This window comes from Oryctolagus cuniculus, chromosome 16 (assembly GCF_051225735.1).
Source record: "Oryctolagus cuniculus isolate XC-2025 breed Fujian yellow rabbit chromosome 16, ASM5122573v1, whole genome shotgun sequence".
NCBI classification, from domain to species: Eukaryota; Metazoa; Chordata; class Mammalia; order Lagomorpha; family Leporidae; genus Oryctolagus; species Oryctolagus cuniculus.
The window spans coordinates 59,431,298-59,455,783 of NC_142882.1; the positions used below are offsets into that span (position 1 = coordinate 59,431,298).

The window sequence follows — 24,486 nt, forward strand, 5'->3', positions numbered from 1 at the left end:
ACAGACACATACCACTTCATAGGAGCCCTATAATAAACCAGGGATATTCCAAGGGAACTTGGCCTGCTAATGGTCTGGCTTCTTCCTGGTACAAGTCTTCTGCAAATAGTTCTTCCAAAGAGAATGCAATTCACTTGAAGATGGTAAATAATAATGAAGAAAGAAGGGAGAAGGAGATGGAAAGAGGAAATATGTGAGGAAATGGAGAGGGAAGAAGATTAGGAAAGGGAGAAATGGTGGGGGCACAGGGGAGTATCAGCAGTAACAGCCGCAGTAAAAATAAAACCCTTATAGAAAAGGCACTCAGACTAAAGGAACAGGTGAAAAGTTATATAAGTGTCCCCCATAAGAGAACTGGTAACACCAAGACCAAACATATCGCTGTGACCAAGAAGTTCCTGCAGTGATCAAGAGCCAGGGCTCAGGGGAATGAGCCAGCAGCACACGGGAAGAGAAGCTCCGCATTAGCTTCAGGGAAGCACACACTGGGAGCAGCACAAAGGCCCACCTGTCCTTGAGGAAGACCCAGGAAGGGACAAGGAATCGGGAATGAAAAAGGCAGGAAACAAAGTCGGTTACACAAATGCCATTCTCAGTCAACCTTGACCCATGGTATACCAGCAGTAGAAAAGCTGACAAGCTTACAAAATGGGGATCCCATTCGTGCTTCTAGAAGAAGCCACTGGAGGAACAACTTTGTCCAGACCCAAGCAGGGGTGGTCAACTTGGACCACAGAGCCAGCACTGAGTAGGGCCAAGACGAGGGCTGGCAAGGTGTGCCTTTGCCAGACACGTTTCTTTTCTACTTTGAGAAAGAAGCTTTGGGAGCGCTCCTGTAAACAGCCCACGGTTCGTGAAACAGAATGCTCATTTGAAAACTTGGGACAATATAGAAACGATACAACCAACACAGTAACAAGGAGTTAAGTTGGGAATGGAGAGGAGGAAAGGGTGAGGAGGCATTGAATAAACACTGGGTTCCTTATCTTTTTATAGATGGGGTATAAACATGCCACTTTAATATTTACAGTAGTAGAGTAATACAGTAACATTTAATGATATTTAAATAGAATTTAATATTCAAACCAATACAAAACTAAACGAGTTCATAAAGCCACCTTAAAATCGGGTGTTGGGAAGAATGTTGGGAGAAGCAGAAGTTCACTAATTCTTATGGCAGGAAGTTAATTGATAGTTCTTGCATAAAGAAATCGGAACTGGTGTTTGGAGCAGCAGCTAAGGTGCCACTCAGGAGGCCTGCATCCCACATCCAAGTGCTGGTTTGAGTCTGGGCTCCACTCTGGCTTCAGCTTCCTGCTGACACACATGCTGGGGGAAAGCAGATGAAGGTTCAAGCACCTGGGTCCCTTCTACCTATGTAGGAGACTTGGAGTTCCTGGCTTCAGCAAGTTCCAGCCCCAGCTGCTGCATGCATTTGGGGAGTACCACTGGAGGAGAGATCTATTTATCTGCCTTTGCCTCTCTGCCTCTCAATAAAATTAAGTAGATGAAAACTTTAAATCCTCTATTTAATTCTCAAGTTAACCATTAGAAAAACTAAAAATATAAAATTTCCAGATCATCAGAAGATAGCAAAATAGGAAAGCAGATGACAAAAATGACATAGTGAACTACTCCAAAAGAAATACACAAAAACAAAGCATGGTACAAAATGATTGTACCTAAGGCAAATGTCCTCATTTCACAATGCTAATACTGCCAATTTCAAATAATAAAGAAAAAGAACCTTAGACTAGCTCATTAATAAATCTCAATTTCAGTTGGTTTTCCATATAGCTGGTCTGCATTTATAGATTCAACCAATCATACAACAAAAATACTTTCTTAAAACCTGCATCTATACTGAATATGCACAGACCTTATCCTTGTCCCTAAACAATGCTATAATATATATAGTATACTATATATATATATATATATATATATATTATATATATATAGTATACTATATATATATACTATATATAGTATACTATATATATTATAGCATTGTTAAGGGACAAGGATATATAGTATACTATATATATATATAGTATAATAACTAAGAGGTTTTAAGAAATCTAGAGATGACTTACAGTACATGGTAAGCTGTACAGTGTATTTGCAAATATACCATTTTATATGAGGGGCTGGAGCATATTCAGATTCTGGTATCTGAAGGGAGTCCTGGAATCAATCTCATAGACATTGAGACAACTCAGCACACAGTATTTAAATTAAATAAACCCAAACCAGTGTCTCTGGAATATTAAAAGGTGATGCAAATACAATGTCAACAGGAGTTAAATCTGAAGTTAGTGAATTAACCATCCAAGTTAGAGTTGAGAAAAGAACAAAATAAACTCCAGCAGAAGAAATAAAAATAAAACTGAAAACCAATTAAGACAGTATAAAACAAAACTAAATACAAGTGCAAAACTTAAAAGGGAGAAAAGAATACAATATGTGAGAGACTCTAGAAAGTTTGTGGAATTAAGACTGTTGTGAAAAACCAGAATTCAGTTTTTTAAAAAAAATATTTACTTGAAAAACAGTTACAGACAAGGAGAGGCAGAGAAAGATCTTCCATGTGCTGGTTCAGTTCTCAAAGGGCCATAATGACCAGAGCTGGGCCAGGCTGAAGCCAGGAGTTTAATCTAGGTCTCCCATGTAGATGCAGGGGCCCAAGGCCTTGGTCCATCTTCTGCTTTCCCAGGCATGTTAGCAGGAAGCTGGCACCCATATGGGATGCCAGCACTGCAAGTGGCGGCTTTTATCTGCTATGCCATAGCACCAGCCTCTGAATTCAGCTTACATGCATTTTCCATGATCTTTTTGTCAATCCATAGTATATAAAGAAATAAAAATGGAGAAATAACCATCGGCAGAGGAATTTAAAAATAATTGGAAAAATGTTTGCAAAATACAAAAATACACAACAATACAAAGGAAATGAACCTCTAGGCTTTTTATAACCAAGGATGGAAATTTATACTTTAATGTCAGTATTTTATTGAGAATTACCCTGGGGTAGTGACTTGAATTTTGTAAAATATGGTCATAAAACTGAGGATATAACTTAGTATTAGGTAGGCATGGAAGGTCTGGTTCATTGGCACTGGGGATGTTATGCCCTTATTTTGAAATATCACCCAACTTTTCAAATGTCACTTCTTAAAAGTCTCTATAGTCTCAACCAGACTTCCCATTTGAACTGTCCAAATTAAAATCTACAATGAATATCCAAGGCAATATTTCTTCTATATGGGTTACTTACTATGGCTTATGGCATCTGGGTTAAAATATTGAGCCAATAAAAATAACTTACGGAATTATAATTACTAAAAAAATAGTTCCAGTCCAGTGAGCTAACATTCTGTTCCCAATAGGCGAAAAATTCAATATGGTTATTTTCACAGTGCCTCTAGCACATTTTCATTCAATTTAAGCATATGTGTATGCAAACAAGGTTTCCTTTATGAGGAAAATTCACATATTTAAGCAATCCATATTCTATCGTAATTAAAAACAAAGGATCATTTCAATACCATAAGCTTACATGAGCTGGCCATGAACTATCCTTTGGCCACAGACTAAACAATCTTAGTACTTTGTAATAACATCCACTCACAGCTATCAAAGGAAACATCTGATGAGGAGAACGGCTATTTGGGTAAAGTCTTCTAACTAGTATTAGGAAAACAGATTTTGGGAAAATGGCCCCAAACAAGCCCTCAGTGAAAGGTGAATTTGCAGTCAGTTTTGTAGATAGAACAGGACCACACCTCTACAGTCATGGGTCCCCCAGCCCCCACCAGAGTGTACTGGGTTCCCTTGGAGAAAGGCAGTCCTCTCTCAGTGTCCACAGGGGACTGGACCCCTTGCTGATAGAACCTGCAGGTGTTCAAGTCTCTCCTATAAAATGGTGTGCTATCTGCATAGAGCCTACGCCCATCCACCCAGATACTTTGTCATTTCTAGATTGCTTAGAATACCTAGTGCTATATAAATACTATCATATGTTTAAGAAATAATGAGCAGGCCAAACGTGTTCAGTACAGGTGCAATTTTCCTGATTCAAGGTTGGATGAATCTGAGGGTGCAGAACCCAGATTTTCAGAGCCAACTGTACTCTGAAAGGCCAATAGATGACTTTCCAACTGGTAGATGACCACGTGCTGAGCAGAGCACTTGATGTTATAGGCATTTAACAGGGGTGCAGGTGTTGATGGGTATCCAGGGACTGGGTGAGACAATCACAGGGCATTTACTGTTGGAATGGTCCAATCTTACCATAAATCACTCTCTCTCCAGGAAACAAATCAGAAACGCCCGTGGGGAATTAGAGTGGTGATCTGATTGGTCCAGGTCACAAACATGGTATAACAGAAACACCTATTAAGGTCTTATGGCCTGTGTTTGATACACTTTTAACTCCAGCCCCACTTCATGGCCAGTATGCACAGCTGCCAAAGAATAAAGCAAACACAGGTGTCTTTGATTCTGCTCACACCAGAGTCCTAGGAGCACAAATCCTCATGAGAGTAGATCTCTTGTAAAAATCTACCTAGCCAATGGAGAAGCCTGTTTGTTGTCAACTTAGGGGGATGAAGTTGAGACTGGAGTTAAGAAGTAGTGTGTTATGGAATGCTGGCAGTCTCTGAATCGATGCTATCAAACCCCCTTCTTTAATGAACAAGGATTAAGGGTATTAACTTGAGTGAACTATAATTTAGATCTCATAGATAACGCCTTCAATCCCAGGCCCTCACGTCTTGAACCTGTCTGAACAGCAGCTCTTCTAGAGGTGATCGTGTGTGCTGAGATTTCAGATTGCCATGCTGTTGCTATGCCCATATGTCCCTTTCTATTGTTCTACTTAATTTTTATTTGTAAAGCAACATATATTTGTTAAAGATCCTGCCTATCCTTGTAGACACCATGATTCTGGATCCTATGATGCACTGAAGTTTAATTTGGATAGTCTAGTGACTTCCTGACACCAAATGCCACATTAGAATTTGATCTCATGGGCTTGCACACTTTAATGAAACACCCCAACCAATTATAACAGACCAGGATTAAAGGCTAACACTCAAATCCCACAGTCTGAAGGTGATGCCAAGGTAACCACCATCTTGTTAACCCATTAGGAAAAAAAAAAAAGGCTCCTGAAACATTTTACAAGAGACTGCCACGAGGAAACACTTTATTTCCAAACAGAAATGCACAGGATAAAAATACCATAATGGCCTGAGTATCACAATCTAAGATTAAACCTTACATGATCAGGAGGCACAGAAAGCTGTGGCGCCCTCCCTCTCCAGGCAAACTGGAATGCACAACTAAGGCAGCCCGTGAGGACGACACAGCAAGACAGTACCTGTCTGAAGAACTCCTCCAGAAGGGACATTGTCCAGCGATGGTGCAGGTCCCAGGCTTTCGCGGGATGGCTGATATCCGCCGTGTGCAGCATCAGGGATAAGGCCTTTGGTTTTTCAATCCTGTAACCCAAAGCATCCAAACATGAGGAGCACACTCCTCAGAGCCTCGATAAGAGTTTTAAAGTCTTTTTTCTTTTTAATCCCTTCCATTCCAAATCAAACTGCACTTCAGCTAGACAGAAGGAAAAGTACCATTTCATCCTATAACTGGAATTCCATCAGCTTGGTCTCCATGTTGACTGAACTGGATACTTGTGACTCAAACTCCCTTACAGAATGATGATACCGGTCAAAAAAACAAAAGCACAAATCCAAGTGCCACTGACTCTTATCTGCTGCCTTGGCATTCAGTGCATCTTTGAAAACATAGTTTTCCACAAGGAAATATTTCAAATTCTAATTGGGACAAACTAATGAGCACTACTATTTATTTCAGTACCCATGAAAACACATGGAATACTGACAGACAAGTTCCACGCTGTGTTCTGCAAACATCACTATTCTGTGGCGACCACTCAACAAAGTTACACTGAAGGAGACATGCTTTAACAAGGGCAAGAGCATGAACAAGTTCCGGTCCCAACATCTTTGAAAACACATGTCCCAGGCCCACTTACGCTTCTGGCTGCTGCAGGGCAGTCTTCATGGCTTTGATTTGTTGGAAATGACAAGACATATCGGTGGCCATCACCATCTCGATGACCAAGGTCCGAAACTCTCTTTCAGGGACACCCATGAAGAAAAAGGATTGAAGCAAAAAAAAAATGCAAAGTAAAAATGAGTAGAGACTCTTGCAATTTCTGATCAAGCTCAGCTGATTTTTTAATTTTATTTTTGAGATAACATTTTATCTGCATTAAAGTCAATAAAAAGTTCAACAAAATGTAAAAAGATAGTATAGCAGGAAAATAGGCAAGGGCTATTAAAAATGAAAACCAATTTCACTCAGACTAAACTGTAAAACAGTCACAAATCAGTAAAACTACAGTAATATATAACTCCTATGAGTTTGACAAAGATCTAAAACAGTTGAATAAAACACTGTTCTTGGAGCTAAACTGATACAAGGCTATTTCTTTTTCTTTTTTTTTTTTTTTGTTTTTGGACAGGCAGAGTGGACAGTGAGAGAGACAGAGAGAAAGGTCTTCCTTTGCCGTTGGTTCACCCTCCAATGGCCGCTGTGGCCGGCGCGCTGCGGCCGGCGCACCGCGCTGATCCGATGGCAGGAGCCAGGTGCTTTTCCTGGTCTCCCATGGGGTGCAGGGCCCAAGCACTTTGGCCATCCTCCACTGCACTCCCTGGCCACAGCAGAGAGCTGGCCTGGAAGAGGGACAACCGGGACAGAATCCGGCGCCCCTAATGGGACTAGAACCCGGTGTGCCGGCGCCGCAAGGCAGAGGATTAGCCTAGTGAGCAGCGGCGCCAGCCCGCTATTTCTTGAGGTTTTGTTTTTTTTTTTTTTAACAGCTCTCACATATAAAGTAGGACATGTTGTATTTATCTTTCTGTGTCTGACTTATTTCACTCAATTCTAACCATTTTGCTGCAAGTGATACTTTGTTTTTTTTACATCTGAATAATCTGTGTATGTATATACATTTTTAAATTTACTGGATGATGAACATCATGGTTGATTCCATATCTGACTATTGCAAACAATGCTGCTATAAACATAGTGGAGCAGGTATCTCTTTGATACAATGAGTTCATGTCTTTGGGGTATATACCTAGTACTGGAATTGCTGGATCATATGGCAGATATATTTCTTTCTTTCCTTTCTTTCCTTTCTTTCTTTTTTGACAGGCAGAGTGGGCAGTGAGAGAGAGAGAGAGAGACAGAGAGAAAGGTCTTCCTCTGCCGTTGGTTCACCCTCCAATGGCTGCTGTGGCCGGCGCGCTGCGGCCGGCGCACCACACTGATCCGATGCTTCTCCTGGTCTCCCATGGGGTGCAGGGCCCAAGCACTTTGGCCATCCTCCACTGCACTCCCTGGCCACAGCAGAGAGCTGGCCTGGAAGAGGGGCAACCGGGACAGAATCCGGCACCCCGACCGGGACTAGAACCCGGTGTGCTCGCGCCGCAAGGCAGAGGATTAGCCAAGTGAGCCGCGGCGCCAGCCGCAGATAATTTCTAATTTAAAGAAATCTCCAGGGCCAGCGCTGGGCTGTACTAGGTAAAAGCTGCTGCCTGCAGTGCCAGCATCCATATGGGTGCTGGTTCAAGTTCCAGTTATTCCATTTTCCATCCAGCTCTCTGCTATCTAGCTTTTTTTCTACTGGGAAAGCAGTGGATGATAGTCCAAGTCCTTAGGCCCCTGCATCTGCTTGGGAGACCTGGAGGCAGCTCCTCGCTTCAGATCCGGACCCGGCTGTTGGAGCCAATTGGGAAATGAACCAGTAGATGGAAGATCAGTCTCTCTCTGCCTCTGCCTCTCTGTAACTTTTTTTTTTTTTTTAAGAAATGCAAACTGAGGCTGGCACTGTGGCGCAGTGCATTAAAGCCCCAGCCTGCAGTGCCAGAATCCCACATGGGTACTGGTTCAAGCCCCAGCTGCTCCTTTCCTATGGCCTAGGAAAGCAGTAGAAGATGGCCCAAGTGCTTGCACCCACGTGGGAGACCAGGAGGAAGCTCCTGGCTTCAGATCAGCTCAGCTCTGGCTGAGTTGGGGTCATTGGGGAGTGAACCAGCAGAATGGAAGACCTCTCTCCCTTGTTCTACCTCTCTCTGTAACTCTGCCTTTCAAATAAATAATTCTTCTAAAATTATAAAAAAAAGAAATGCAAACTCCCCACACCATTTCCCTCAGTAATTTACATTCCTCCCAACAGTGTATGAGTTTCCCTTTCTCCACATCATCACCAGCAACTGTTGCTCTCTCTTGTGGAAAACAACCTTCCTGTGTGCAGTGAGGTGATAGCTCATTGTGGTTCACATTTGTATTTCCTTAATGGCTAATGATATTGAGCTTTTTTTTTCATATCTAAAATCAGTTAATTATTTCTAACACTTCTAGTCTACCTTGACTGTTTTAAGTGGGCTTGAATAAGAAATACATGAAACTTCAGGAATAAGGAACTTGGTTATTATGTGCCACAGTGGGTTAAGCCTCCGCCTACAACACCAACATCCCAGATGGGCAGTGGTTTGAGTCCTGACTGCTCTGCTCCCAATCCAGCTCCCTGGCTTAGGAAAAGCAGCGATATATGTCCCATGTGTTTGGGCCCTGCCACCCCTGTGGGAGACCTGGAGGAAGCTCCAGGCTTTGGCTGGGCCCAGTCCTGGCTGTTGTGGCCATCTGGGAAGTGAACCAGTGAGTGGAAGACATGTCTGTCTCTATCTTCTCCCTCCCCCCTTAATTCTGACTTACAAATCTTTAAAAAAAAAAAAAATCCATGGGATACACTACACACATCATTTGGGAAATGGATTCATAGGGAAAAACCCCAATGAAACTGAAAAGTGTAAAAGTACACACATCTCAACTGAATTCAAAAGTTTGGAGACATAATCACATGAAAATAATTCTAGTAGGTAGACTGATAATTGACATTACAACTTTTGAGTATAGATATTCCACCTTTTAAAAAGATAAGACTTTAGTTTTAGGGCAGTTTTGGGTTTAGAGAGAAATAAAGCAGAGCACAGAATTCCCATATTCCTTGTCTCCATTGCAATTTTCCTTATTAACAATTTGCATGAGTATAGTGGCTTTGTTACAACCGGTGAGCCAATACTGATACAGTAACTACAGGCCACAGTTTGTATTAGGGTTAACTTGTCATGGGGTGCGGTTCGATGGTTTTTGACAAGCACATGATGTCATTTATCCACTATGCAGTAACATATAAGATAGTTTCTGTACCCTAAAATCCAATGTGCTGTACCATACTTGCCCCACCTTCTTTTCCTCTGAAATCCCATTTTTTTAAATCAAGTTTATTGAGGTCTAGTTTACTTAGAATGTTCTGTTTCCATATAAAATACACAATTCAGTGAACTATTAGTTGAATAAACTTTCGAAATTATCATGCAATCCTAAGACCAAATACTTCCTGTCACCCTCAAGCCAAGCCCCCAGTTTAATTTCTCCCTAAAATAGCTGACATTTTCAAACTTTGTATATTTGAGGATATAGGAATATAACAATATACATATACTCACATACTACATGTAACAGACACCAGATATATACATACACGTTCCCATGTAGGTGTGTGTACAACAAAATACAGCGTGTAACCTTTGTTTGACATCTTTACTTGCCATGATGACTTGCCACTCACCCATGTGGTGGCTTGTCGACAGCACATTTGCTCTATTGCTGAGTGATACCCCAACGTATGGGTAGACCATAACTTGTTAACCACTACCAGCTGATAGACATTTGTGTTCTAAGATTCTAGTGTGGGGCTATCGTACAGAAAGCTGTCCTAAGTCTTTATTCATGTACAAGTCTTTTTGTGAATACATGTATTCATCTCTGGGGCAGATACTTAGAAGTATAATGGCTGACTTATAAGTTACATTTAACTTCAAAAGAGATTGTCAAACATTTTTCAAAGTGATTGTGTCACTTTATATTTTGACCAGCAATGTGTGAAACTTGGCTTTTCTGTACCAACTATTGTAAATCCTCAATTTCAGCCATTCTAATAGGTAGCAGTATCTCATCATTGTTTTAATTTTGCATTTCTTTGATTAATCATGGCATGTATCTTTTCATGCACTTTTATTTGTGCAACATTTTTTAGGGGAAACTATTGTTTCAAATTCCCCCTTTTATAAATTACTTTGTCATTTTATTACTAAGTTGTAAAAATGTATAATGGGTCTTCAAAAGCCCATGGAAAGTGCATATTATGGAAAAAACCATGCATGGATTTGAGAAACTTTTTTGAACCAAAATAATTCTACCTTCTATTTTTAAAGTTTATTATAAAAGGTAGTTACAGACTTTCCATCTGCTGGTTCACTCCAAAAATGGCCGCAATGGCTGAAGGCAAGAGCCAGGAACTTCTTCTGGATCTCGCACATGGGTGGCAGGTATGCAAATACTTGGGGCATCTTTCACTGCTGTCCTGGGTGCATTAGAAGGGCACTGGATCTGAAGTGGAGCAGCCAGGACTCCAACCAGCACCCATATGGGACACTGGCATCACAAGTAGTGGCTTAACCTGTGCCACAAGGCTGATCCCTTAATTCTAATTTCTATGAAGTTTTCGAAAGATTTGTATAAAGAATATATAAAAGTAGATGTAAGATGTGTTGTGAATAATTTCTCCAATATCTTGGCATGCTTTTTTCCAGTGTCTTCCAAAGGGCAAAGGATTCTAAGATTTTAATTCGTAAACTTCTATTTTTAAGATTTTATTTATTTGACAGGTAGAATTACAGACAGTGAGAGAGAGAAAGAGAGAAAGATCTTCCTTCCGTTGGTTCACTCCCCAAATGGCCACTACGGCCAGAGCTATGCCAATCCAAAGTCAGGAGCCAGGTGCTTCCTCTTGGTCTCCCATGCGGGTGCAGGCACCCAAGCACTTGGGCCATCCTCCACTGCCCTCCTGGGCCACAGCAGAGAGCTGGAATGGAAGAGGAGCAACCAGGATTAGAACCTGGCGCGCATATGGGATGCTGGCGCCTCAGGCGGAGGATTAGCCAAGTGAGCCACGGCAGCGGCCCCAGTAAACTTCTATTTGTAACTTTAATATCCCAAGATTTTTGAGTCCCAAGAACCTTCCATCCACTGCCCAGGACTTTAATATACTTTCTTCTGGGAGTCTTGCCATTTACCTTTGACCTTTAGGTCTGTGATCAAGTTTGAGTTCATTTTTAAGTATAGCATAAGGTGAAGGCAAAAAAAAATTTTCCATATGGATACCCAGTTCCAACAACACTTATTGAAGAGATTTTCCTTTCCCCACTGAACTGCCTTGGCAACTCTGTTGTAGCTCAATGGATGAGTCAATTTCCAAACTCTGAATTCTGCTCCTCGGTTATCTGTTCTTTCATCAGTGAAACACTGTCTGGATTACTGTAACTTCATAATATGTTTTGATATTGAGTAGTGTCAGTCCACAAAACCTGGTTCTTATCAAATAATTTGTCTGCCTTTCTGTATACATTGTAGAAAAACCTTGGACTATTAACATTCTGACATTTTTATTGGAATTGTGTTCAATCTATAGATATAGTTTGGAAGATATACTTAAAATAATGTCTACATGACAAGAATACAACTCTAAATTTATTCAGGTCCTCTTTAATAACCAAGGTTAGATAATTTTTAGTGAATAGGAGTTGCATTTAATATTAAATATTTCATTTTTGTGATATTCTAAAATTTTTATTTTATAATAGTTTGCTGTTAGTCTATAATTTCATATTTGAGTTTATCCAGTTTTAGGTTTGCTGAGATTAAATCTATAAACTTACATATGTATGACCATATTTAAGAAATTTCAGTCTTATTTCTTTAAATATTTCCCTCTGTTTCACCATTTTCTCTCTCTCTCTCTCTCTCTCTCTCTCTCCCCTCTTCCCCAAGATTCCAGTTGCCATATGAAATTGTTTCAAAAAAAACTGAAATGTTTTGGGAGCCTATGAAAGATTTATCTTATTTGAAAGAGTTAGAGACAGAGAGAGACATCTTTCATTTGCTAGTTCACCCCCAGGAGTCGGGTGCTTCATCCAGGTCTCCCACGTAGGTCGCAGGGCCACATGGGCCATCTTCCACTGCTTTTCCCAGGCCATGAGCAGGGAGCTGGGTCGGAAGTGGAGCAGCCAGGAAACCACAAACTGGCACCTATACGGGATGCTGGCATTACAGGAGGCAGCTTTACCCACTATACAACACCAGCCCCGAAAGCCCTTGTTATCCCAGGCCTCCACCTAGGGTTCTAGCTGGAGCTCTGGTATTGCCTTCAACCCTCTAACCTACCCTATCCTGTCACTCCACAGACTCTGACATCCCTGCCACATCTACTGATGTTATTCACCCTCAAATCATTTTTTAAAATATTTTGCCTATAATTTATAACTGCCATTTGTAAGGAGACTGGTTTGTTAGCAGCTCTTCTGGTCTGCCAAAGTAGAATTTCATGTTATTTCAAGTTGAATGAAATAAATATCTGGTAATATTTATTTATAAAGTTACTAAAGTCTAATGCACTTAAAAATCCAAATAGGACAGATCACCTATTAAAACCGCCTCCTTGCAGAGACACAGGATACTAACATAACATGGTTTACAGATACTGTTAAATAGTAACTTACTAGTTAACAATATTTATGCCTTAAGGCAGTATATCTAAAAATTAAGGGTATTTAAAAATATTAGGTAAATATAGTACAGCACTAAATTTACATAATTAAAAAGTCATTTCCTATAATTTTTGCTTTAAAGTATAGAATTCCAAAATGTAAGTAGAAACAAAACATGGTGCAATGGGCTATAAAAATTTCCACTGAATCATGACTTTACTGAGATTTATATTTCATTCTTGGAGATAATGAAGATTGTGCTGAATATATAAATGCTAGTGAAGTACTGAAATATATAAGGCCAAAACACAAGCAGATTTCATTAAGCTGAATTTTCAAGTGGTATTTGATAATTTTTTTTCTTTTTACTAAATGCACCTATGTGCTGAACTGTATAATAACTTGCCTTGATCACAGGCAATATTCAAACCACTCAAAACTGGGACTTCATGAATACCCATAATTAGGAACACAGAGTTGGCGATAACAAAACTGGTTGCATTGCTGTGTGCCAGGGTGTTCCAATAGGTTCTGGTTTACACCTGGTGATTGTGGGGTTAGATACTGTCCATGCCAGGCTTGCTATCCCAGTTGTAGACTGAGAGAGTAAGTGAAGCTTAGGAATGTAACAGAATGAAAACACAAATAATAGAGCTAAATTTCTAACAAAACTAGCAGGTAAACTGGGGCAGGTGAATGGCCTAGCAGCTAGAACATCGGGTAAGACACTCACATCCCACAACGGAGTGGCTGGGGTTGATACCTGGCTCCGGCTTCCGACCCCAGCTTTCTGCTGCTGTAAACCTTGGGAGTCAGCAATGCTAGCTGAAGAAACGGAGCTCCTGCCACCCAGCTGGGAGCCCAGGATTGTGTTCCCAGCTCCCAAGTGTGGGCCCTGCTGTGACAGGCATTGGAGGAATGAACAAGCTTACTGCATACGCCCCCAAAATGTGCTAAGTATTTGTAATCAATTACTTATTATCATCTTAACCATACTGCAGAGTAATTGCCATCTATTTTCCAGGGATGGAATCTGAAAAAGTTATAGGAGGCTGAGTGACTCCTCCAGTGTCACACAATCAGTAAATGTATTTCCATTCAAACCCCGGACTGCCTGTAGCTAAAGATACACAGTGGTACTTAGGGAACAGAAGTAAGTACTCAAGATTACTTTTTTTAAGCATCAAAAGAATTTCTTTAGAAGACTTCAAAATATCCTTGAATTCCAAATCAATATTGGAAGAAAATATTAAATGATAAAACTCAGGTTTAGGAAGGTCAGCTAAAAGCACCACAAGTTACTCAAGATAGCAAACACCACGTGTTTCTAACGCCCTCAGAGGGTCACTGCCTCTCTCTCAAACTTCCTTGAGGATTCGTAGCATGATAGTGAATTTCTTGACCTAAACTGGATCCATTACTCAACTCATTACTGGAAATGATCTGTGAAGATGGAAAAGTAAAAATATAGTTGGAACCTAATCTTAATATTTTACAACCCGTATTACAAACATCTGGATATTTATACCAAGAAAAATCGAGAAAAGGTGAGGCACCCACAAAGAGGGCACGGGAGATTGCACACTCAGGGAGGAAGTGTGGAGGGATGGAGGGAGACAGAAACAGAATTCCAAGCAGGATGAAATTTCTCCTGCAGCAGGAAACTTCACCTGTCCTCAGTTCTTCCTAGCCTCCAAACCTCCCCATCTGTACCTCCAGTCGTCTTTGGAGAGGTTGATCAGAATATTCATCTCCTCGTCCTCTTGCAGGAGGCGGTAGGCTGCACTCAAGTGGTGGTTCTCCAGCACCGATCTGTCATTGTAGAGGATGGCGGGGTCAGACCTGAGCACAAAGCCAAGCAAAAGCATGGAAGAAATGAAACAGATGAGATTTCTGGGATCATTCTCACAGGCTGGGAGTCACTTTTCATCATTTTTTCCCATGCTGAGAAATTATCTTCACCTTAGGCCATTCTTATTAACCAAAAGCTTAATGAACACTATAAATTATCAGATGTATGGGGGCCATTGTACTGTTAACATATGGGCATGAAATACGTGACATTGAACCTGAGATCTCTCTGAAAACTGGCTTATATCCAGAACTCGATGACCTATACTAGTGACAAAACAGATTTTTTAAATGTAGATTACATCAAACTTTATGCATTCTGCAATGGCATTAATTTTTCATTTTATTCAGTGAATATATTGTTTTATTCTAGTTGTAATTCTCTGAACATCTCACCTGGTGGGTACTGTCTACAAGCAGCCTCTAGTAATAACTTGATAATAAAACTTTTCAATGTAAAAATACAGACAAAATTGAGAGTAAGTCAGAAAGATCGAACTGAACATTGCGGTACAGTAGGCTAAGACATCTACCGAATCAGAACACCAGTGGGAGTCCCAGCTGCTCTGCTTCTGATCTAGCTTCCTACTAATGCATCCTGGGATGCAGTGGCTGATGGCCCAAATACTTGGGTCCCTGCCACCCACATAGAGTTCTTGGTTCCTGGATTTGGCCTGGCATAGCCCCAGCTTCTGCAGGCATTTGGAGGGCCAGCAGGTAGAAGATCTTTCTCAGTCACTTTGCCTTGCAAATAAATGATTGGATCTCTTAAACAGAATATAAAGACTGTATAAAAATTGTCATTTTCCCAAAGACCATTCTATAATGGAATACAAGTATTTTAATACTTTAATGAGAAACAGATGAGCTTTTGTTAAAGAACTTGAGTACCAGAGATGTAAAGTGACAGCTTACAGCCCACAGTGGCTACATGGGTGGCTGGGAAAGGGAGCGAGGTCCTCTGACAGGTGGTCCAGTACTCCCCAGGATAACTTTCTCTGTCATTGGTCAAACCCTGGGGAACTCCTAGAATACCTTAGAAGTGTTAGGCTCAACCTTTTGTCCATAGGAGGATAAGGAGCTGGGCACAGACAGATTTCTGATCAGGGGTCATGGATCTAAGATGCTCGGATAAAGTTCAGTTGAACAATGTTTAACTTCTAAACCAAGCATAACTGAACTTACTGGAATTTTCCTACTCCTTTGGAAATAATAAAAACATTCACATCTCCAAGTAAGGGATCTGCTCTTAGACCTGTTGAATAAACTAGGTACCCAGTGATGAGCATTTTGTGGCTCTAAGATAACTTTCCACCTCCTACAACTGAGCCGTGCACCTCTGGGCTGTAGCTGGTTTGGGTACTGGTTATCCGCAGCTCTGCTCCCTCTCCTCTTTGGACAGGTGCTATTCAGTGTTTCCAGCCTCAGAGCAGAGGTCCTTTCCACAGACCCACAATAGCAGCTACTCCAGAGTTTCCTGTATTTAAAAACCTTGGAACAAAACCACAAAGGGCTGCTTCCCCGCAGCTGAGAAGACAGGAGGTGGGGACTAAAGCAAGCAGCCTAAGCCCTTTTGTCTGCTTCTATTCCACTGTCATTTCTCTCCTGAACAGATCAGACCACTGTTTTCTTTTGTGTACTCCATAATTAAATGTTGAGTTCATTAAATGCATATAGACTGATTTAAGGAACACAAACCTATCTGGAGGATGCACCTGCTCTTTCAAGTAAGATCTCCAAGTTTTTACTGGGTGTTAAACTCCTCCTCCTCCCGCTATATTCTTTCTCTTGGCCTTACCACCTTTCCTCAGGTCCTGGCTTTTTAGTTTTATATCAAGACCCAATTAACCCTACTGCCAGACATTCACTAGTTCCATGTCTCTTTTAAAAGAGACAAGATAAGGTTTCACCCTAAGCAGAAATGCTAATGCACTGGGTAGGACTGATTTTCTGGAATTCTGTGCTGAGAGGAATACTAAGGACAAATTCATAGCTTGATAAGGAAGAAAATGCTAGATCAATGAGTGATGTCTGACAAATTGGGAGGGTCAGCGTGGGGCCTTGGACCTGTGTTGAACATCCCCTAGAGAGGTCTGTGTCTTCCCCAGCAGTTAACAAAGAAGGTTGTACATGGTGCCCAAGGTGAAGGTGGCCTACAGGAGAAGACATGGCTCTTCCAGTCCCATGCCAGGAAGCGTGCAAGCACTGAACAGATAGCAGAGATGAAATCGGAGAGGATGAGAAGGGTATCTCGCCAGAACCCTAGAGCAAGGAGATTTGGCTACTGTTAACATCAGTCAACACCTACCATCTCTATTGACTAAGTCTGCACAGCACCTGGGCTTTCATGTAAACTGCCTCATTGTCTACGAGAAATTGGTAAAATAGTCATAGGACAGAAATTAGCAGCCAGCATTGCAACAGAGAAGAAACTGACATCAAAATCAGATCCTAATGGAACAGGAGTTTCAGTAGCACACAGCTTCCTAAACTCCGTCTTCACTGAAGCTGGCCAGGCAGATTCCTCATTTACAAGTTCATTCGCAGAAAATCAAAGTAGAGTAACCATGCAAAAGGCAGGTGACTAACACCTTTCTTACTTCTGCACTTCCACCCGTGATCCCTGGTGCTGCCTCCCCCAAAGTGTCACGCCCCTCACCGAGTCTGGATGTGGAAGTTATTCGTGGTTCCAGTATGCTCATAGTCATGGATGGCAGCTGAGAAGATGATAGCGAAGATCTCCAGCTCCGTCAGCCAGTTCTGAAAGGGAGATTACAGAGCAATCAGATGATCTTTCTCAGATGAAGTCCTCCGCTTGCTGACAACACATCACATGTCTGCCTTCCCACCCTGCAGCTGGTTAGCTGTTGCCAAACGTGTTTTGACACGCAGAAAAGTTTTTGTTTTTTTTTTTTTCTGTGAAGAGCTTGGGGTATTTGTGATTTAAAAAATGCATGCCAAGCAAGGTTGAAAAGGCTGGTTTTCTGGAAAAGAAAATAATAACTAAAATAATAAATAAAAATAATAAAGACATTACAAGCCTATAGTATATTTTCAAATAAAGTTCCTAGGTAAACTCACACATATACAATGTAAAATTCCAACACAACATCAAGAACTTATTAGGAACACCAACAAATCTTCAGCATACCCCCCTGTCAAAGTATCAGAACAAGATAGAAGCCCAGCAACCTGTTTCCCAAGCCATACTGCTAGTGATAATGCGCATGAGAGTCTGGGAACCGCTACCATGCTGGGAGCTCCCTCACTTGACCACCATCTAACGGACTCTGCGTTCACTGATGCTTCCTATCCCTCTCAAACCACACTGTCTGATGCCCCCACAAGGGACCATTCATGACTCCTGGGCCACCCTTTGCTTCACTCTGCTCACTTTGCTTAGTACATGACTGATCCTTATAAGATTCAATATGGTTTATTCCAAACCCTGAACTATGAAATACATCAATAAGGTATGAACATAACACTGGGTTTTTCTATAGAACCTAAGCTCCACACTTTAAACACTCATTGTGAAAGAACTGTTGTCAAAATATGTGTGACCACTATGAAATAGTTAAAAATCAGTAAAAACAGATTCTGTAAAAATCAGTAAAACCTAGAGAGATTCTGTACTCCGTTTGCTTCATGAGTTTCAGTTCTCATTTCATACTAAAGCAACAAAACTGGAAAACGTAATGGGTAGGGTTGATGCAAGACAAATACTAGTATCCAAACTGACTGAACTCAGAAAAGAGCCTGGAGTCTGAATTAAAGATTAGTGTATAGAATGTACTTACATTTTAATCATTTTATATTAAATTACGCAAGTTTTACAACTTTATACTTCAATAATTTATTTCAATTAACCAGAAATCTTGGTCCTCATCTAGGAAACTTCGCCAGAATTATTACCTTCCTTGATAAAGGTAAGGGGAAAATGGATAACCTTATAAGAAAGGTATCATAAGCACAAAATGAGCACAAAGATAACCTGAAAACAACTATACTTCTGAAAATGATTTCTAGAAGAATCCACGATGGGATGTTAGAAAATTGTGGACATCCTCAACAAGATAACTCTAATACAAACTAAGAGCAAGAAGCAGAAAGATAGAAAAAGAAAACAGACCAAGATGGAAATCAATAAAATTAGAAGAAAAAAATAAAAGCAGAAGAAGAGGGTGCAAGAAAGCCAAAGCTGCAAAACCTGAGGTGAAAGCAGCGTCCTCAGCCCCCTCACTGTCAGGGGACCACGCTGTGGCAGCCATTGTTACAGGTGCTTTTTACATAACTCTCCCAGACCCCTAAGATGGGAACTTCAGATGGGCACTGGCAATTGCACAGAGCAAGGAATGCAGGTGGGCATTTACGGAAGAATGAACAAAATGAGCAAGTCCCAGTAGCAAAACCTTAGTCATGTGAAGTAAGGAAATGCCTTTGACTGGAGTGAATAGGACCCTATGATGTCAGAGTGACATAAACTCCTTCAATAAGCAGTGGAAATTAGAGAGCTAAACTGACGCATACTGCTTCAGAAAGGATGTTTGGGAGAAGCAGAAAAATGTGAGTTGTATTTTTTTTTTCTTATTGGAAAGTTTCTACAGGATGTATAGACGCTATGGAGATCCAATCCACAGAATTTGGGGTAAGGGGAGACAATGTTTATGGAAAACAATGAGTTAAAAATGATTTAGCGCTTGTGGTTGAGTGGTTAAAGCACTCTCAGTGGCATTCAATGCCATCATTTCATAGAAACAGAAAGTGGGAGTAGTAGAAGGTAGAGGGAAAGTGAGCTTCATATTTTCATGTGGCTCAGATGTCCTAACTTTTCCCAAATTACTGCAAATGCAGAAAGTTTTATTTCAACACACAAGAAGTCAGGAAGTTAAGTCCTGTGGGTATTTTATTTCCAAATTAGCACCTGGGACAAGGTCCAAGTCACAGATTCTACCAGTGTTTGCTTATCTACAAAATGAATGTCATAACTCATTGATTGAAAGGGATGCCTTGACAACTGGTGGTAGTCTGAGTCTTGCTGTGTGTGATGCAGAAGACTCAGCTGTGGGAGGGGATGGGAGGGGAGGGGAGAAAACAGGCCAGAGGAAACCTGAAAACAAGGACATGAACAACGTCCTATGGCTAGAGAAGACTTTATTAAGCTGTGACTTGGATACAGGAATGGTAGCTTCTTTAGTCATCTTCTTCCAATCCATAGTAATTTTCCACCGCTACATTAACAAATTACCACAGATTTAGAGGCTTAAAGAACACTTCCTATCTCGTGATGCACAGTTCTGTAGGTCAGAGCCCAGCACAGCATGGCTGGATTCTGAAATCATGAAATGGGCAGGGTGGCAATCCTTTCTAGCGACTGGGACAAATCTGCTTCCAGGAGTACTCGGGGAATGGGCATAATTCATTTCCTTTGCTATGTTTTCCACTTGGCTCGCCACCCAACCCCCCATACTACCACCTTGAAGCTGGAAATGGCTGGTTGAGTCCTTTTCACAGGAGAAACCCCTCTGACTACTTCTGCCATACCTCTCTGATTTGGATGGACTTGTGTGTTACCATGGCCCACCTGGAAAATCTAGGATAACTTCTGTTTAGGGTCTGGTCATTAACTTTACTGGTGCTGGCAGAGTCTGCTACACATGCCCTCTAATGCAACATACAGTGGAGGTGACTCATTTCTAATAATGATAGCCCCTAATAAGATTATTTTGCAGTCTTCAAGATGTCATTTGTTGATTGCATTTACAACCAAAGGAACAAGCGCAGCTTCAAGCTTCTGGGAGGAAAAATAAGCAAGGGAAACGTGAATGGCACCCCACCTGACAAAAAGCAAGGGAAATGGCCAACAGGTGGCTCTAGAGTTCGGGATATTTAGACCTAAATTAAAAGCAGATGGAGCTTAGAGTCTAATACCTATCCCATCAATAACAGCTCTTCAGTTTAATTCTATTCAAGGGCTTCCTCTAAGAAATGAGCAAAATAACTCTGAAAGGGTTCAAGCATCTTCCAGGCACTTAAGTTAAACAGTAATGAATAATGCAGATTACAATGAGTAATCCTGTTGATGTTGAAACTCCAACATCACTTTATCAATGGGATGTTTTGATTCCCTATGTGTCTTATGGTTTATAAAACTGAGGTGATTTAAAGTGTTTCTCACCCCTGGTTTGAAATGAAAGGTTAGAGTAACAACATGTTCTCCATTCATCAGATGCTCCCCACTGGTTTTGTGAGCTCATGATGAAAGACATTTGCTGTGAAATGTTTTTCCAAGGGAGAGTGGGTGGGAAATAGCTTCTATATTTAAAAATTATTCTGAATATGGCCTGGATGTACAATGAAAACTCAATAGCAAATGGCAAATGAGATAATTTAAAAACAGTGAGTAGTATGTCACGATCATTGGCTGCTGGGATACAATTTGTTAATGATAATTTGCATCAGCACAAATACGTGGGAATTTATCTTCAGAGCTAAACAAGCTGTGTATGATTCACCTTTATATCCACATAATATACTGTGCACAAGAGGTATTAAAATTAAATATATGGTGAATAGATTAGCTCCAAGTGCATTTTTTTATTCCACTCTGATCCTAACCATAATACCTTGCATAAGGATACTAAGTTATAAGGGATATTTTTTGGCCAAAGGCAGTATAGAATTATGGTTAAAGCAAGAATTTATCTGTATCCTAACTGTTAAGACCTATCCCTATGACTCCATTTTACTTTGGCTACTTCTTTAATATAAATTAATTTTAAAAAATCTGAAAATGCACTCATTCTGAGGTATTGAGTTGGGATTTCAACATATGCATTGCGGGGGTGGGCAACGAAATGTAAGTGAACATTGTGCACTGGATGTCCGGATGACTCTTTAAAAGTGGTCCAGGATGTTTGGTTTGCATCTCTTATGTATTCTCTCTTCCTTTCTATTTCTCCCTGAATTTGCAAAAGTACATTTCAGCTATTTTACAAGCACAAAGACAAAAGCCACAGGGCAAAAAGGGAGATGAGTGGAAAGGAAACCGAGTGGCCTGTTGCTGCTCAGGATCCTTGAACCATCCCTGGAGTGCTCTGTGGACTGTCCACACACATGCAGGGGACACCCAGCGCACCGGCCCTTCTAATCGTCCTGGATGCTCATTTGTACACATTCTCCAACAATCAGAGGTGGCTGGATATTTCAAAGAAAAAAACCAATGATATAACAGAAAGATTCTCAAAAACAAAAACACCTTTTTCATTACCTAATAGAGATTACAACACTAAATTTAAAAAAAAAGCATGTAAATATATTCATAACTATCTAAGGCTGCTAAGAGAATGAAACAAATCAAGAACAGAGCTCCTGATATTAAAAAAAAAAATTGCTAACTAAAAGATAAGTTGAGTAACCAGGAAAATCTGAAGGCCAATTTGGTAACCTATAAAATACAGTTGAGGAAAAATACAGGTGAGGACATCTCTTGGGAGATAACATTAAAAGGCTAAAAGATAGGGAAAAAATGAGAGAGGAGATGTGAATATGAAGTTAGGTGGCATAACACAAGTTCCAAAAACAGGCAAAAAAAGAACAGGAAGAAATATTCAAAGAAACAATAAAATTTTTTCTATATATACCATAGAACTAGACTGGCTAGTTCCTGTGTGGGTTGGGAGGGAGCTTGTGACTCACTTTGGTCAGCAGAAATGATGAGCAGAGTTCTGGAGTCGTAGAATTTAAGTGCAAATACAGAGTTCTTTTCTGTCTACTATGAAAATGGACATGAGGAATGGGAGCTGTAGAATAAGCCGAGGCCCTGGAGTGAGGATGAGGAAGCACATCCCTCAATTTGTCCTTGGGCGGGGGTGGAGGGCGGATTTAGCTTTTGCTATTTTTAATGCTCTGATACCTGGAGACTGTTTGGTCTAACCACCCTAATATAGTCCAGATGAAAGAAAATCTTGAGTGGGGAAGATATTCTCCCTCTAATATGTAACCCTATGTTTCTTAAGAGTCTATATACAAGGTCATAAAATGAAAAAGATAATAACAAAATTAAATATTTCTATTTGATAGTAGTATTAGTCATTTTTATTACTCATGTTTAATAACTACTATTACTGATACTTGTCCACATGTGAGGTAAACATTTTCATAAAGAAATTCCAAACATTTTGAGCAAAATATTAAGCTCAATTAATATTTGGTTAGATGAGTCATAACCAAAGAAAAGTGACTAGAATATATGAGGAAATGTTTAATATTATCAGTCTTAATAAAAAGCAAATCACATTTACACCCATGAAATGAATGGAAAAATATTACTGTGCAATGAAGCAAATCCAAAGTATCATTTAGTAATGAAACAATACATAAAACTCTTTAATATTTATTATTATATGTGCTTAAAGATTTCTTAGTCTAGGGAGATTATCATAGTATATAATTAATTGATGTAGGGTAAATAACTACATAAATATCCTTATTTTATGTATGCATGGACTTCAACGCTTATGAAAAAATGGAAGTAAAAGATTCTTGGGGCCAGCGCTGTGGCACAGTGGGTTAAGCTGCTGCATGCAGTGCTGGCATCCCATACAGGTGCCAGTTCAAGACCCGGCTGTTCCACTTCTGGTCTAGCTCTCTGCTACAGCCTGGGGAAGCAGTGGAAGATGGCCCAAGTCCTTGGGCCCTAGCACCCACATTGGAGACAGGAGGATGCTTCTGGCTCCTGGCTTCAGATGGGTGTAGTTCCGGTCATTGCAGACAACTGGGAAGTGAACCAGCAGATGGAATACCTCTCTCTCTCTCTCTCTGTCTCTGTCTCTGCCTCTCCTTCTCTCTCTGTGTAACTCTGACTTTCAAATAAACAAATCTTTAAAAAATTATCTTGCTACAAAAATTTTTTGAAATTCAGTTTTCATAACATGTATTCTCCAAGAACATTTTGAAGACTGCTTATATATGTAAGAAATCAAAGATTTTCAGTGAAAGAATTACCCTCGGTAATAGCCTGTTTAGAAGTAATTTTTCTGGGGGCTAGCACCGTGGCTCACTTGGTTAATCCTCCACCTGCAGTGCCGGCATCCCATATGGTCACCGGGTTCTAGTCCCGGTTGCTCCTCTTCCAGTCCAGCTCTCTGCTGTGGTTCGGGAAGGCAGTGGAGGATGGCCCAAGTGCTTGGGTGCCTGCACCCAATGGGAGACCAGGAGGAAGCATCTGGCTCCTGGCTTCGGATCGGCATAGCTCTGGCCGTAGTGGCCATTTAGGGGGTGAACCAATGGAAGGAAGACCTTTCTCTCTCTCTCTCTCTCTCTCTCTCTCTCACTAACTCTGTCAAATAAATAAAAAAATTTTTTCCTTATACTTTATCTGGATTATTTTATATCATGCCTTTCCAAATACTTTCAAAGTATCATAGACTATTTTTCTTTGTTTTAATTATAAAAGCTTTATTTCTATAAATAAATTAATGCAGATATAAAGTTATGTTTGCCTTACACAATGCCTCCTTGTAGACACTTGCAAGTGATAGAGCATTGGTATGCATATTTTTCCTTACACTAACTACATCAAAATTGTTTCTTCAATGACTACTCCCGTATTACACTCTCATGAGTAGCATATAATTTCCTTTAAATTAGTGGGTTCTAAACCTGGGACAACTGCCCCCATTACCACCACTCTGGATTTATGTGGCCAGAACTGGAGATATTTTCAATTGCCACAACTGAAAGTGGGGATAGTGCTACTGGTATCCAGTGGGTAGAGGCCACTAGTTAACTAATGCTAATTATTCTACAATGCATAGAACAAAGAATTATCCAGACCAACACAGCAACAGTGCTGAGTTTGAGAAACCCTGCTGTAAATCCTAAGAACAACCAGCAAGTTTCCAATCTTTTTCCATATGTATATAATGAA

The 24,486-nt window shown here is 40.5% G+C and overlaps 1 protein-coding gene across 12 annotated transcripts in view; it reads right to left on the minus strand.

Moving 5' to 3' along the window:
• Positions 1-24,486, minus strand: part of PDE1C (phosphodiesterase 1C) — a 653,560-nt gene that overhangs the window by 75,498 nt on the left and 553,576 nt on the right. For all 12 annotated transcript variants that reach the window (XM_089315477.1, XM_002713741.6, XM_017344418.4 and 9 more), the window contains 4 exons: positions 17,215-17,315; positions 14,418-14,546; positions 6,062-6,163; positions 5,384-5,504 (listed from right to left, as the gene is read on the minus strand). In XM_089315477.1, the coding sequence (XP_089171603.1) occupies positions 5,384-5,504; positions 6,062-6,163; positions 14,418-14,546; positions 17,215-17,315 (453 nt within the window). The remainder of the gene's footprint in view (positions 1-5,383; positions 5,505-6,061; positions 6,164-14,417; positions 14,547-17,214; positions 17,316-24,486) is intronic.